Consider the following 15,890-nt stretch of genomic DNA (forward strand, 5'->3'; position numbering starts at 1 on the left):
GATCATTTCCTGTGTTGTATATTGAATTTTTATTTGGCGTTTGTATTATTTCTTTCTATTGTTACTCGTACAGAAATACAGCTTTATCTCAAATTATTATCAATATTAATCTTCAGACAATAATGTACTGTTGATTCCTGAGGGAAACTAATGAAGATGATAGAATTTAAAAATGCCTGTCTTAATGCATTTTTAATGTCCAGAAGTCAACTTTAATATAAAAGTAGATGAAGTATCTTGCTAACACATTTAATTTGAAGAAAAGTATTTGACCGTTTGGGAGCTTCCTGTAAGTTGTTTGGCTTCTGTTATTTTTCTTGCTGATTCTGTCCTGCACACCCAGCAGGCTGGGAGCCAGCCTGTCAAGCTGCTTCACGCAGTGTCGATCAGACATCTTACAAATTAAAACTCTTGATGTTTACATGAGCCTTCTTATCACTCCACTGGTACCACAGCTGAAAGTGTTTGATTGTTTGGGTTGTTGTGAATGCCACAGTTAACATTTGTTAGGTCTCTGAGCTATTTTGGGTCAGAAAAATCATAGCTGTAACTAAGGTTTATGGGTTGGTGTGCCAAAAAAAATATATATAAGTAGGGGATTATTGCAACTTAGAGAGGAAGTTAACAACAAAAAGATCTAACTTTGCCATTTGAGATAAAATCCATTGATTTTTATAACAAAGATCGTTTAAAAATAATCATAAGCGAAGAGCATGAATCCATGGTTAGTTCTGTTGAACCTGTATAGATCAAAGCTGCTGAAGTGATGACGTTATGGAGGTTTGTCTCATGCTGTTGATCCAGCCAGGATGACAGCGAGTAGCTGCTAAAAAGGAAGCTCTGAAAGCTCAGCCATGATAGCAGCCCTCACCGGTTTGATAGAACAATCAGTAATAGCAATAACTTTCAAGCTCTTTTCTACCACATAAATGCCCTCAGTTGTGGGTTTTCACACACACGATTCAAATATTATAGCGAAATTTTGTGCTGTCAATTGGTGAAGGAATACAGAATGTTTCCTACTTTTCTTAGACCTCCAGTCTGTTTGGTTATTTATATGTTTAAAATTAAACCCAGGTAGTTTTATTCTTTTGAAACTTGTGAAACAATATCCACTTTAACAGAAAGCCTAAATGCAGCTTTGGTAAGTCTCATTCCATAATGTTAAAATCACTGTCTATGTTAGAATGTGCTGTAATTATCAAAAATATAGATATAAGGCTGACTAACAGCCTATTAGTGATATCACCGTGGATTTAGGTCATGCTTTTCAAAAATAGGATCCTAAATTCATGTTAGAAATTTATATAAGTAGCCTGCCATTCACTTCTCATTAGAGTTGGAAATGGAGACTCTTCTGAATGCAGCTGAAGCTGGCTAGCTGCTGAGAGATCTGAACACAGGCATGAAATATCATGGCATCTGCTTTTTTTTTGATAATGACAGTAGCATTACAGATGTCCCATTTCTGGGCTCAGCAAAATCACCTGTGTTCTTTTTCTTCAATAGGCAGATGGGTTTGATGGTATGTTTGATATTGAGGACTTTGACAATTCCACATTTCTTTGCTTTTTGAGGGGACTGTGAATTCTTTTGTGCCTTTGAGATTAAACGGTGCTCAATAATATTCATTTTATACTGTTTTGTACAGTTTTCAGGTAGGATTGTAATGGAAAATAGCAGAGGAGATGATCCTCCCTGGCTTTTGGCCAGCCCAGGCAGTGTGAATTACTTGAGATCTGTAATCAACGAATTAGAAGTAGCCAGTTTCTGTTTACCTGCGTTCACCCTGGACTACATCACTGTTTTTAGCCTTTGCAGTTCAGGCTTGCTCACCATTGAATATAAACTGTAATAAAGGCATAACCAAGAATTTATGCGACAGACCAAATTCTAGTCATTTGTTTATATTAGAGTTTAACTGCATCTCTATTATGCAGAGGGAGACAAACTCGTTAAATGCAATCATCAGCTGGGAGAGAGGGTAGATGTTTAGAACCAGACTATCAGTTTTTTTCCCGTCTTCCAGCAGTTCTTAGCTTCTAGGAAATAAAAACCTTTAAAAATTTGCAGTTAATGTCCTTTGACAGCTGATTCCACTTAATAGCTGCTGCTGCCTGCAGTCATCAGTAACTCTTTCCTACACAGATAGAGCTGCCACTTTTTCCCTCCAGTTATGTCTTGGTGTTTGTGCTGTTGCCCTGTGAACTTGTTAGGTTAGCACATGCTTTGATTTGCAGATTTCCATGGAAGAGTACGGTTCTGTTGTTAAGATACTGACTTGCAGAAAATCAAAGTTTGGTTCTCCTGCTCTACTGCAGGTCTCAGTGTAAGCTGAACTACCAGATACACAGCCTTGTGTTTAAGTTAGGGTATTTTTTTTTTCTCCAGACTTTACACCATAAGCCTAGGAATAGGATCTGTGAGGGTTGTCATAACTTAAGAACTGTCATTACTCTTAAACAATCTATGGCTCTGGTAATCAATGAGCCAAGACGTGTCTCTAATGGAGTCTTTTCCTAAATGTGGAGTGGAGTCAGTATTCTTCCTCAGCCTTGACACGTGCTGTATGGCACTCTAGAGATTGCACAGAGGTCAGGGCAGTTTGGTGCCTCCTAGGTGTTTACACCAGTGCTGATCTACAGCCATTAATGTCCTATTCTGTCTTTGTGTTTGCCCTCAGGGAATGGTGCTATCTGCTGAGTACATCAAGAAGAAATTGGAGCAAGAAATGGTGCTTTCTCAAGCTTTTGGGCGAGACTTGGTGAGCATTAGTTTTTTTTTAATCACTGCAGGCTGTAAAGAAGTTGAGATTTCCCTAAAATGCTGATTTTTCAACCTCCATGTCCCTGGATCTGTTGTACTGACTTCTAAAATCTTCCTTTCAATTCCTGTCCCTCTGGATTTCCAGATGGGCCATGAGTTACTTATTCCCACAAAGCTTATTTTTATTTTGAAGCCTTCTACCCAACAGTACTGTAGAGCTCCTGATTTTTTTTTTATTCCTCGGGCAAAGCTAAGGCAGGAAGTCCCATTCATTAGCACTGCAGTAACAGGGAGCATTAAAAAGAAATCAACAGGAACTAAAATCCCATCTCTATGGAGATTCTCGTTGGAGACAGCAGTGGGATGCCATGCTGACTGTCTGTGTGTGCACATTTCTTGTGATAGAAAGCTATAGGAAAAACCCGAGAGAGACGTTATGAAGAAGCTTACCTTGGCTTCTGTGTCACTAAAGGCACAGTCACTGTCCCCGCTGGGGAGGGATCTTCTGAACTGCCTGATTCCCTGCTGCCAGACAGCTGTCCTTTTCTCATGCCCGAATAATGTCTTGGCCTGAGCAGGCCCATGGGAAATTAGCCACAGCTCAAGGGAGAAAGAAAAGGAGATGAGGGTTATAAAAGGCCTGATGCTTCCCTGGAACTGGTGTTGCACTAAGTCAGTGCAGAAGTGTCTGCTTTGTGATGTTCAGTAGGTGAAAGAAGAGATGCATAGACATCTGACTTCTTTTATCATGCTTTATTCCTCTATGCCCAGAAAACTCACTGGTTTTAAGTGAGCTGTTGCTTGTGAGGATTTTTTTCCTGCTCTCCTATAGAGCTTGGTTACTATCTGACTGGTAAGGATATGGTGGTGTTTAAAGCTCTATACTTCGGGTGCTTTCTGCATGTGATAATAGGTAACATGTCTGGTTCTGTTTGAAGCTGGCTTTATGTATGGTAGGTCCAATTTCTAATTGATGTAATATAGCGTAACTAGCTGGACCTGACCCACAAAGGTGGAGAGAGAGCTTGATTAATGAGATGGAACTACTGGCTTGGGTTAGGAAATGAAGTACTGTCTGAAGTTGAACTTTGAAGAACATATGAAGAAGTGGTATGGGTAGAACATAAATGCCATCTGTCCCAGATCCCAAAGGTTTGTCTAGCCCAGTAAATTGTTTCTGACAGTTGCCAGTAACAGATGTTCAGGGAAAAACTGTAACAAGTGAAATGTATAAATTCTTCATTCTCTCCAAGTATGCACCTCAACCTCACTGACTGTAGAAGGCATGATATTGACTTAGAAGTAGAATGATACAAAGATCTTTCATTCCTGCCGCTTTGTCTGTGTTCTTTTTTTCACCTTATGCAGAAGTCTATAGTCACAGCTGTGGTGACCTGATACCGTGGAGAGTAGCATCTGGGTTCTCTGTCCTTGTGTAAAGCCTGCAGGGCACTGCCAGAGCTCTGAGATCTTGTATTAAAACAAGATCAAAGTTTCTCAAACATTGTCTTAATGAACTTCTAGAGTCTAAGCCATGCCTAGTGCTCTAGCCTCTAAATAACAAGAACAGTAGAAAACTTTAGAGAATAGTTTTGTCTTTGAATTACTTGTACAATTGCCAGCTGTTGGGAACATCTGAACTTCAAAAGACTGCTGTTCCAACTGCAGGTTAGGATTTCTGTTTTTCAGCATTCATAAGCAGTGAAATTAATGAGAGCAAGTCATAATTTCTAGAACCAAGGAGACCTCTAATCTGTGAGTCTGGATTCGAATATTTTCAGAAGGTTATCAGATCTGAGGAGGAGCAAAAAGCTCATCAGATTCCAAGTAACTCAAACAACTTGAGTGTACATTGCCTTTTTTTTTTTTTCAGGGAAGACCCAGTAGATCAAATGCTGACTCATGAAAGTGTAGGAGAGAATGAATTCCAGTGTCCCCTCAGAACAGGCACTACTGGAAGACAGGAATGTGCCCTGTGCCCAGCTCCTGTGTGACATAGATGAACCAGTGTAAATCAAAACTGTGCTCCTGTTTCAAAATATAACATAACTAGATTCCATTGGAGGAGGAGTTGTTTAGCTGGAATGTGGAGTGCTCACGTATAGCAAAGACTCAGAAGCTGGGGAAAGGGACAGATTTGGGGGTTTGTCAAGTTTCTTTTTGGTCTGACTTCAATTTCTTCTTTTGTTTTTCATTTTCAGGGGAGAGGAACAAAACACTATGGCCTGATTGTGGTTGGCCATTCCCTAGGGGCTGGCACAGCTGCCATCCTGTCCTTCCTTTTGCGTCCGCAGTACCCGTCACTGAAGTGCTTTGCCTATTCTCCCCCAGGTGGGCTGCTGAGGTAGGTGTTGGGTAAGGAGGTCTGGTGACAGGGTGGGGGGTGTAGCTGTAGCTGGATCAGATCCTGGTTGTGATGTTCTGATGAGTAGTAAAAGAAAGTCTCTGCCCTGAGAAGCATGTAGAAAAATGTAGCGTTGGTTTATAGGACCTGAGGGTTGTTGGCAGCCCTTGTTCTCTGCTATAGCTTAGAGTTTAGGATATGATCACAGGTGACCACTCCCAAATATTCAGCTTTGTTTACTTCTATAGCTCTTATATAACCCTGACTAGTGGGAAACGCAAGTTGAGTAGACAGAGTGCAATTTCCTTCCTTATTGTTTGCACGATGACAATGTGTCCTCTCCCCATCCTCTGTGAATAGGTGTACAGAATGGGAGATGAAGGCGTTTACATTTGGTCAAACATCAGATCAGTTTGGGCTCCTTTTGCAACTGACAAAGAAATTGGCACTTCCAAAGTGTGATTTCTGTCATTCTAAAGTGGATGCCTAAAATAGTTCAGAGGGATTGTGCTGCTTTGTTGCCTGTTTCTCTCCTTTGGTTGTAGGGGGAACCTAGGGTAGCTGCCTCATCTCTGAAGAGAGGTATTGTGAATTTCTCCTGCTGTAAACTGGAGCAGACCTACTGATAGTGTTATTTACATGGCAGCCAAATAACATCTCACTTGGTTGCTGTGAAATAAGGTCTTTCCAGTCGTGATGGGCACCGTGAGTGCACTTAGAAGGACCTATGGATTACAGCCTTCTTGTTGTAGTTACTGCATCATGTTCCAGCAGCAGCCAAGGGATTTTAACCATCCTGCTAATGATTCTGGACCTTAGCATGCCTTATTGTGACAATAATGCCTAGTCATCTGCAGCTATAGAGGAATTGCTCTGCAGAATGTTTCCTGGGAGTATTTTTTTAGCTTTCTGCTCAGCGCTTTCCCTCCTGAGTTCCCTTGATAGCACAGGCCAAACCGTACTGTGCCACCTCAACTGTCTGAGTTCAAGGAGGTGCCTCTGACTGCCACACTTCTGTTGCACTGTGCATCGTGCCCAGGATCATCTCTAGGTCAGTGGTGCTGGCGGCCTCTACCTGTGGTGACTGATTCAGAAGAAACGTCTTTAGAAGGTGGCTGACTACAGAATGAGCTCACGGAGTGGAAGCCTTGATTCCCTCTTGTCTTGGTGCTCAGGTTGCTGCAGGAAGTGGCCATTTTAGTTCTACTACGGTGTCTTTTTAGAGTAGTCTCAAGAGCATGGAATATCTTCTTCCTCTCTGATCACCTGGCCATTCCCAAAGCACAGGAAAACCGCTATGAGGTGTTGAGTTAGAGAAACTTCTGTTTCTGAGTATATGCAGAGCTGTTCACAGGTAAGGAAGGAGGAGGTGTGCTGTTTGAGCTATACCCTTACAGAGCAGTGTTGCTTGGGGCATGGGATGTGAATATCAGGCTCACCTTTTTAAAGCGTGCAAGTTCTGAGGGCCTTGAGCAGCTTGGGTTGTGTGTTTTATGACCCAGGTTCGTTGTCTAGTAACTTCTCAGATACCAGTGGCAAATTGGGAATGAAGTGCAGTTTGCTGCTAGTGAAACCCTGTTTGCTTCTTCTTGGTCCTGTTTCTCTTCCAGTGAGGATGCCATGGAGTATTCAAAAGAGTTTGTGACTGCAGTCGTGCTTGGCAAAGATCTAGTGCCCAGGCAAGTTGAGAAGTGTCCAAATTTCTTGATAAATTTCTGCTTTTCTGTACCAAAGTCACCTGTTTCCTTTCAGAAACACCCAGATCATACCTGTCTTGTGTACTCATTTACCTATCCTTGTATGCTTCTCACTTGTCTTCCTAGTTTGCCTGTATAGCTGTGTCTTTTACCTGGACACCTATATTAGTGTTTCACACACCTTCTTATAGGCATATCCCTCCCCATCTCTGAGTCAGTTGCCTGTATGATAGAAAAAAGTGAATAGCCTGCCTCTGTAATAATACTCATGGTGGTATTTGATGTGTCAATGCTATCTTCCCGGTTGTCTGTGTTATCTCAGACCTCTTTACTCTGCCCTGAACTACATGTGCTGATTTCTTGTCATCTCCCTCATTTCTTGTCTTGGCATTTCTCACCTCTCATTGTTTGCTGTGACATTCTGCTGAACTAGGGGGCAAACAGGGCATTGAACTAGGAGCCAAACAACCTCAGTTTTATTTTTACCTCAGCCCTGTTGTGTGACTTCAGATAAATTCTCTATGTACAATATTAGGCACGTAGAGTTCAGTGGAGGAAAACTACTACGATGTTCAATATACCTCTTGTTAACTTGTATAACAAAATCCTGTCTATTCTGAAGTCTGCTTAATGGTGTTGTATAGCTCTGTGCCATCTTTCTGATTTGTGTTCTGTAGCATCCTATGCTTCATTTGTTTCTTGCTCACTTGTTTCTCTGATTGCATCATTTCCCTCATCTGTTTATTGACCTGTCATATCTGTGTTCACCACTCTGAGTCTGCTATTGCATTTCATACTTGTTTGTTGTCACAGTGGTTTCTGTGGCCTTTTACCCTGGTTACTGGTCCCAGTTGATGCCACAACTCACCTCTGGAGTGATCTACGTTATGGCATTGTTGTTTCTTTTGTAGCATAATTTCTCATTCTTCTGTGCTGTATGTCTCTACTATCCTGTTACCTGTCTGCTGTTCCTTGCCCAGCTGTTGTAAACATGTCTTCCTCTTTTCCAGAATTGGTCTCTCTCAGCTGGAGGGATTTCGCCGTCAGCTTCTGGATGTTCTTCAGAGGAGTAACAAACCAAAGGTAAGAATGAAGATTAACAGACCCATGAAGGGAAGCGTCTGAGCAGTGATGATAATAGCTCCATGTCACATAACAATGCTGCAGACTTCTCCTGCACCCTAGGTCTCCTCAGGTCCATCAAGAGTGTTGCTGAGGTAACCAGAGGAGTGATGGCAACAGCAAGAAGACACCTAGAGAGGTCTGGGTTAGGAGTACACTCTGTTTGCAGGCTGAGTTGGAGCTCTGTGATAATTCTGGCTTATGTGCTGTAACTTCACTGTTACATGTCTAAAACAACTGAGCAGGAAGTTTTCTAATCTCGGCCTGTTCTGAAGTCTCTGTTCCAAGCCTAGCTTTTCCTGGCCAACAACAAATGGTAACAGGCTGAGAAGTGCAACAGTTACCTGCGTCTGGGCATTGCTGTGTGCTCTCTGGGTGGTGCCATCCTAGGACAAGTGGCCTGCTAATGTTTTGGAAATAATAAATGTGTAAATTTGTTCTTCCCTTGTCTTCTTTACCATTACATTGAGATGGGAAAAGCATAAGACTTGAAGATGCTTAGGGGTAAAATATTCTATAAATGATCCATTGAGGGTAAAAAACTGAGCTAACGCTTTTCTTGATAGAATTCTGTGGTTTTTGGCATTTTTTTTCAGATTTTAGGATTTCTTTTTACGCATAAAGAAAGACATAAAGGGAATTTTTATCTGCCTAAGTTGTATAGTCTTGCTTCTATTGGTACATTAAAAATTCAGATTCTGTCTACCTTGCTTATCCAATAAGCTATCCATTGGTGGACAAAGATGTGTTTGCTCTAGATCCCTAACTCTACAAAAAACATCCAGCAAAAAAAAGATGGACAAGATTTTGCCACTTTGAAGGTTAAAATTGTGAAAGGAAGGGGGAGAGAAGTAATTTTTCTGAGCAAGGTTGTTACCTCTTTCTAGGTCTACTATTCAAGCAACAGGTGCATGAGCTCTGTTTTTCTCTTTTCTGGTATTAGGTATTCAGTTTAAATAAACCTACCTATAGTGTCTCGTGAGATGGCTGTTTTTCTCTGATCTTTTTCTCTTCTCCATATTCTCCTTCCTTTCCCTTGTGTTGGATAGTGGCGAATCATTGTGGGTGCTACAAAGTGCATACCCAAGTCAGAGCTCCCTGAAGAGACAGAAGAAAACTCAGTAACGAGTAATCGCCTCTGGACCCATCCCAGTGATCTGACTATTGCTCTGTCTGCAAGCACGCCGCTCTACCCACCTGGCCGCATCATCCACGTGGTGCACAATCATCCTGCAGAGCAGTGCTGGTGAGTATGCGCAGAGCTGTGAAGCCAGCCCATGGATGGGGGGTTAAAAAATTCTGTTGGAAAAGACTTCCCAAGAGAGCAATCCATCTATGAAGGAGGTGACTTTTTTTCACTGCCTTATGGTGACAGTGATCGTGTCTGTGCTGTGAGGATAGAAAGATACTTGTGTTGCTGTTTGTTAGTGCAGTGCTTTAGAGCAACGGCAGTAGCATGTGTATTTAATATTTCCTCCCTCTATTTTTCCTCCTGTTGTTTTTTCTGTCTCTGTAACCTTCTGTTTTGCGCTTTTGCATGCCAAAACATTGGCCTGCTCTTTCATCCCCTGCTCCCCATTTTCTCCTCTGGATCCCAACTCCTCTTTTAGTTGCTGCGAGCAAGAGGATCCCACTTACTTTGCTATCTGGGGTGACAATAAGGCGTTTAATGAAGTGATCATCTCACCAGCGATGTTGCACGAACACCTCCCATACGTGGTCATGGAAGGGCTCAACAAGGTAATGCTGAAAATTGGGATCAGGGGGCGGGGACGGGTCACTCAGTTCAATAGCATGGACTTTGGCTTGAATGCGTAGAAGGCCTGGGTTTGGGCAGGAAAGGCTTGGCATGATGATGCTGCTGAGGTGAGCTGTAGACACGAAATGTCCACAGAGCCAAAGTTCTGTGTGTGTACTGGAGAGCCAGGAATCCTTTTGGTGGGGTTTGGGCTTATTCACTTCTAATGCAAGAGCACTTAAAATGCCCTAATAACACCAGTGCCTTATCACAGGCCTTCAGGTAGTCCTCACCCAGGAGAGCTGGCTGTTTAAATACACAAGACCTTTCCCTTTGAGGGGGAGGAGGAAAGCAGATTGTACTCTGGGCCATTTATGTGCAGGCTATTTGAGTCAAACGTGATGAGGTCTGGAAATTGAATGTAGATTTCAATCCCAATGCCCAGAGTCCCAGACTAGGTCCTCTTTCCAATTTTAATGCCATAATAATATGAGGTTGGGCGGTGTTCGGTTCACTCTCTCAAAGCTGCCTGTTACAGCATGCAGTTCAAGTGAAATTTAGTGAGCTGTGACAGCACTGGATGTCTGTGCATGCAGCTGCATGGGGTATTTCAGAAGTCCTCCATGCTACTGTTGCAGCTGCTCTGTTAGTCTGCAGGGTGACTGAGCTTATGCTTATGTGTAATCGTTGTGGAACGAGCCTCTGCTCCTAAACTACAGTTTGTAGCCGTGCAGCTCTGCCATAGAGATTTAGCCAAATCTTCTCTACTGTATTGGTTTGAAAGCTGCTCCTGCCAGCGTCTCTGGACATCTCCCCAGCACTGGATTCCTGGCGGGATAGAGTACGTCAAAATTCATTGATGTAATCATTTATGTCAAGACTTTGCTCTGTGCTTGTGGAACACCTCAGTAAGAAACGATGGCAGATCCAGCAGTTTGGAAGTTTTGAGCTGAGAACAGCGAAGTTGCTGTCTCCAATGAAGCACTACTGTTCCTTTGCTTGCCTTGTTATAGGTCTTGGAGAATTACAATAAGGGGAAAACAGCTTTACTTTCTGCTGCCAAAGTGATGGTGAGTCCTACAGAAGTGGATCTTACCCCAGAGTTGATCTTCCAGAGTCAGCCCTTACCTAGTGGACCCTCAGTGCAGATTGGAACTGGAGCCATAACAGTGGACAGAAGGAACAGCAGTACAAAGTAAGACTATATCTTTGAGTTCTTTGTAGGATCGTTGGCTCCCCTGTGGGTCCACTGTGATCGATGTTAGTGGGAAGAATAGATCCAAGGGCTGCCTGTATGGGACTTACACTTTGCTTCAGTATGTCTTGTGTTATGCTAGGGGAAAAATGATCCTTTGTGTTGCTTAAGAATCTGCTAGTGCAGCAAGGTCAGGAGAACCTAGAAGTTGAAGGTACGGAAACTTCCTTTTCTTATCAAGGCAAGTGGGATTTTCCCTGGAACCACAAAGATGAAGTTTGCAGTCTTGCAGCCAAATCTCTGTTTTCCTGTTTGAATTAAATGCTCAAAGATGGCCTGCGGCACTGATTCTTGAAAGCTGAGCAGCAGTGTCAGCCATGAGCTTACCAGAACATCTGCGTGTAAAGTTGCTTTATGAAAAATGACTTGCATGATAGTAAAAACTAGAGAATCTGGGAACATGGATACGGATTCAAGTGTGTTGGTACAGGACAAGTATAAAGGCAGCGTAATGTGAGGGGAGAGCAATTGATGTCCTGTTCGTGAAGGACAAGAGCAGGAAGCTCAGTCTGGTGGAAAGCAGGCAAGGGAGAAAGGCACGAGTGCTGGAAGCGTTCCTGCAGGGATTTATTTTTTAAAGCTGGATCATCACTGCTTTGAGCAGTGACATTGGTATTCTGGCAACGGCCAAAAGGTAGAGGTACATCTTGAAGGCATACCAAGGATTGGCTTTGGGGAAGAGCTTGTAGGGTATGTAAACAGCTTTACATCCAGGAGTGAATGACAGTGAGACTCCTTGCAGAATTTCAGATAATGTTTGAGGCATGCAGAATACTACAAATTTGCTTTCTTTGTTTCTTGCAAATATATTAAAAAAAAAAAAAAAAAAAAAAAAAAGTGGTCAAAGATGTGCCAAAGAATTGGAACATGTGAATTCAGGTCAGAATTGTGCTATGCAGATGAAACAGAAGTGAGAAAATGAGAACAAAGTAACCTGGTCTAGTGGAAGGTGACCCTGCCCATGGTGGTGGGGCTGGAACTAGATGATCTTTAAGGTCCCTTCCAACCCAAACCATTCTATGATTCTAAGATAGTTTGTAGTTGGAGAGCAAATAGGAATCATGACAGAAACAGAAGGCCATCTTAAGAGGCATTCATATCTTTAATAATTTTGTAAAATGAAAACAGCTCTGTGTATTCTTGCAGTTGATTGCCATAAACATTCCTGCTTGCTTTCCCCTCTGTAAGAATTGTGCCCTGCAAGGGTGAGGTGCAGAATGAGCTCATAAGAAGATATTAAGGAATTGCTAGAGAAAAGCAGTCTCCCAGCCCACGTTCCACATCCAAGTCTAACTGTGCATTCATACTTCAAAGTGTCCTTAGCTGATTCTTCTTCAGTTCTGTGATGCAAACATTCAAAATTAATGTCTGTTCCTCAAACGAAGAACAAGTTAACAAACTCAATTTTATCATGATTTATAGAACTAACAGTAAGACTCAGCTTTTTGTACAGCTTCTGTTAAAAACAAACAAACAAAAAAAAACGGACGATGGCACTGTAGGCAGGAGAAGATTGTTTCTTTGCAAGGGAAGAACTTCTGCTATGGAGGTTTCAGGTAGAGACCCAACATGAAGCTGTGTGTATCTGGGTGGGGTTTTGGAGGAGGCAGGGTCATACGGTCTGTTGTGTGATGCACGGCTGGGTGTCCTTGAGATAACATGAGTGAGATGTACATTTAAAATAAAGACAACAGCAAATGATATAAAAATGATAGGGCTCTTGTTGCAGAGTGAGTGGTCAGAGATGGTCAAGGAGAGCTTAGACAGGAGCAGAATAGAGGCCATGATGAAACAGCAAGAGAAGGAGGTATCAGCCAATGTTTGGCTACAGCAAGGCTGAGAAAATGAACTAGGTCAAGCAGCAGGGACAGGAGTGGTGCTTTCTATCACAGCAGACTCGAGGTACTGCTTCCTTCTGAGCTGAGTGAAAGCAGAGGAATCCTGAGATATGAATATGAAGGGGAAAGGAACAGAGGAGAGGAGAGGGCAGAGAGGCTATGGGGAATTGTTAGGGGGAAATGTTGTAGCCTGGTTAAGTTGAATTAAAGATCAAAGTTAGTTTACTGCCTCAGACTCCCTCTTTTTGGGATTCTTGAAATCTGTTCTTAGAACATTATTACTCTTGAAATTGAAAGAGATGTGTACTGCAGGTGTAGATCGCTCTGGTTAGAGCAATGACGTGCCCTCAGTGTGCACAAGGGAGTCTGTGCCCCAGGCTTGGTTCCTCTGGCTGTTCTGGCAGCTTTTGGTTCTGTGGAGTGATGCAGTCTCACATTGTCTCTGTTTCTCATTGCAGGAGCAAGTCCCATTCTGAAATTAGCTTGGAGGGGTTTTATGAGACAAAGCCACTTTCTCCTGTGCAGAAAGACCCTGTGGAGCTGCTGCTCCTGGATACAAAGGAACGTCTGTCTGTGGAGCTACAGGACCGACGTGCTCCTCTTGCAACCATGGAGAGCCTCTCTGACAATGAATCCATCTACAGCTTTGATTCAAGGCGTTCTTCTGGTTTTCGTAGCATCCGGGGCTCTCCCAGCCTCCATGCTGTCATGGAGAAGGACGAGACGCATTGCTTTTATATAGACCCTGCTATCCCTGAGGAGAACCCCTCCCTCAGCTCGCGGACAGAGCTCCTGGCTGCTGATAGCCTCTCCAAGCACTCCCAGGAGACTCAGCCCCCTGAGAACGCACTCAACAGTGGTGGCACTACCCCCCAGCGACGCTGCAGCGAGGAGGGGGCCAGCAGTGAGGGGGACCGTGTTTCCTTAGCCCCTCGTGAGGAGCTGTCCCTCCAGAACGGACGGCTCACTGATGTTCCCAGTCCCCAAGTGCTGGAGTTTGCTGAGTTCATAGACAGCCTCTTCAATCTGGATAGCAAAAGCAGCTCCTTCCAGGACATCTACTGCATGATGGTGTCTGATAGCTCCAGTGACTTTGCAGAGATGCCCAAGTCTGTCAGTGATCAGGAGATCCTGTTGAGGGCACAATATGAACCCAACCTAGTCCCAAAGCCCCCAAGGTTGTTTGCAGGCTCAACAGATCCTTCGTCGGGCATCTCTGTCTCACCCTCTTTCCCCCTTAGTTCATCTGGAGAACTCATGGACATCACTCCCACAGGCGTGAGCAGCCAGGAGTGCCTGGCCACTGACAAAATCCGGACTTCCACCCCCTCTGGGCATGTAACCAGCCCTGCCAAGCAGGAGGACCTCATGATTTCAGCCCTTTAGTGCAGGGCAAAGGGGTGCGGCTCTGAGAGCTGATCCCGTAGGCTGCGTGCTGGGATAATACTTGGAGGAGGTGGTCATCAGGCAGTTCAGATCGGCGGAGACAGCTGGAAACATTCCTTCTGGGGTGACACGGTGGTGGAGGATGGATTGTGCTCGAGTCCCATGCTTATAGCTGGGATAAGAAGCATTGCCTCACAAGGTCTGCTACACTGAGAGGGTCTGAGTCAGTAAAGGTAGATGCAAGTTCCCTACCTCAGCCTGTCTCATTTCATATAAGAGGCAGATTCCTTGCCCAAGGGCACCTGCTGAGTTTGGGAGCGAGATGCCCTGCTTCAGGGAGTCCTCTGGGGTAAAGCTTCTCTGAAGCTTGAGGTTTAGATAGACAGAAGCAAGGGGGCCAGGCCAGATCACCCCCTTGGTACCGTTTCAATAGTTTTGGAAATGAGCGGATTGAGACTTTGGGCCCTGTTGCACTACCATGTCAGATCTGGCCCAAGATCCAATTCGTCACACTTCCATGGGGATTGCTTTCCTAGGACACACTCTTGTTTTAAAGCCATTGGGGCTGTATTCTCTCCAAATGCAGCCTCCCTTTCCCTGGCCAGGCACAGCAAGAATCAGTCTGGCACTATTTTCTCTCCCCTGAGTACTTCTGTGTTCAGTGACCACCAGGCTGCTCCTGAGAGGAAAGGAAATTGTTCTGAAGAGCCAAAAGCCCTCTGCCATGTCCCTCCTTTGCTGGAAAGAGTCCTCCTGTGGATGCCATCATCATCACTTCTCAGTTCCCTGGACTGCTCTGAGCTGGCGACGTTCCTACAGGACTGACAGGATTCTCATCTCGGAGCTTCATGGATGGATCAACTTAAAATATTTAAAAAGGCTTGTCAGCACCCAGCATTATTTGCTAGCTCCCTGCGGAGCCTGGGAGCCTCTCCTGGACCCCGCTGGGTCTTCACACCACCCATATGCAGTAATCACAGATCAGTGCCAGCCTCTGTCATTGGGAGTTCAGGGAAAAGATGAACTTTTACTAAGTATTGAAATTTTTTGTATGTTTACAGAGCTGCTAAGCTTTATGGAAGGTATTTATTAAGCAAACAGGGAGGCTTTCTCTAGGCAAGAAGCATGTTCATTCTGTCCTTCCTGTGCCATTCCCTCTGGCGACTGAGGGGGAGAGAGGGTGCGCAAGTATGACTGCGAATCCCCTGCTTTTGAAGTGGGGTAGGGTGTTGGGAGAACCCCTTGGATCAGAGTCTGGGGGAAGCTGCGTGTCCCTTGCCCACCCTCACTTGTCCACCTCCCTGTTGCACAATGTGTTACAAAGCTGGACCAAGTCATTAGCAAAACTACCTGAGCACTGCTGTGCAGAGCCTCGGTGCGCAGAGGAGCCTGCTAGAGCTATCTAAGCAGTGAATTTCTGATGGTGAAAGCATGTGTGAAACTATCTAGAAAGTTAAACATACTGTTACCTGGTGAAATCCTTTAACTGACAAAACACCTTCATATCAAAGCTCAGCGGAGTTACCAGTCAGTCTCACTGGAGCTCTGTCCTCCCTCAGTGGAAGAGAAAATCCTCTCTTAACTTCCCTGTAATGCCAGGGATGTTACTTCCCCCTCTTTAGCTGTGGTGTTTCCATTGTGGGAGGATGCCGTGCTTCCCAGGAGCTTGGTTCATGACAACTCCCTGGGCTCCCGGTATCCCTCAGCCTCTGGCTGCGTTTGCTGAGTGGCCTCTGGAAGCCCC

The 15,890-nt window shown here is 44.1% G+C and overlaps 1 protein-coding gene across 7 annotated transcripts in view; it reads left to right on the top strand.

The window, feature by feature from the left end:
• The window catches only part of DAGLA (diacylglycerol lipase alpha), a 63,061-nt gene extending 47,481 nt beyond the window's left edge, over nucleotides 1–15,580 (top strand). For 6 of the 7 annotated variants that reach the window (XM_040560204.1, XM_040560203.1, XM_040560201.1 and 3 more), the window contains 8 exons: nucleotides 2,684–2,764; nucleotides 4,968–5,110; nucleotides 6,721–6,789; nucleotides 7,818–7,890; nucleotides 8,979–9,175; nucleotides 9,540–9,669; nucleotides 10,681–10,862; nucleotides 13,219–15,580. In XM_040560204.1, coding sequence (XP_040416138.1) covers nucleotides 2,684–2,764; nucleotides 4,968–5,110; nucleotides 6,721–6,789; nucleotides 7,818–7,890; nucleotides 8,979–9,175; nucleotides 9,540–9,669; nucleotides 10,681–10,862; nucleotides 13,219–14,146 — 1,803 coding nt within the window. In that variant the 3' untranslated portion in view covers nucleotides 14,147–15,580. The remainder of the gene's footprint in view (nucleotides 1–2,683; nucleotides 2,765–4,967; nucleotides 5,111–6,720; nucleotides 6,790–7,817; nucleotides 7,891–8,978; nucleotides 9,176–9,539; nucleotides 9,670–10,680; nucleotides 10,863–13,218) is intronic. The other variant, XM_040560206.1, reaches the window with a different exon arrangement.
• Nucleotides 15,581–15,890: the final 310 nt, after the last annotated feature.

This window comes from Cygnus olor, chromosome 5, assembly GCF_009769625.2.
Source record: "Cygnus olor isolate bCygOlo1 chromosome 5, bCygOlo1.pri.v2, whole genome shotgun sequence".
NCBI classification, from domain to species: domain Eukaryota; kingdom Metazoa; phylum Chordata; class Aves; order Anseriformes; family Anatidae; genus Cygnus; species Cygnus olor.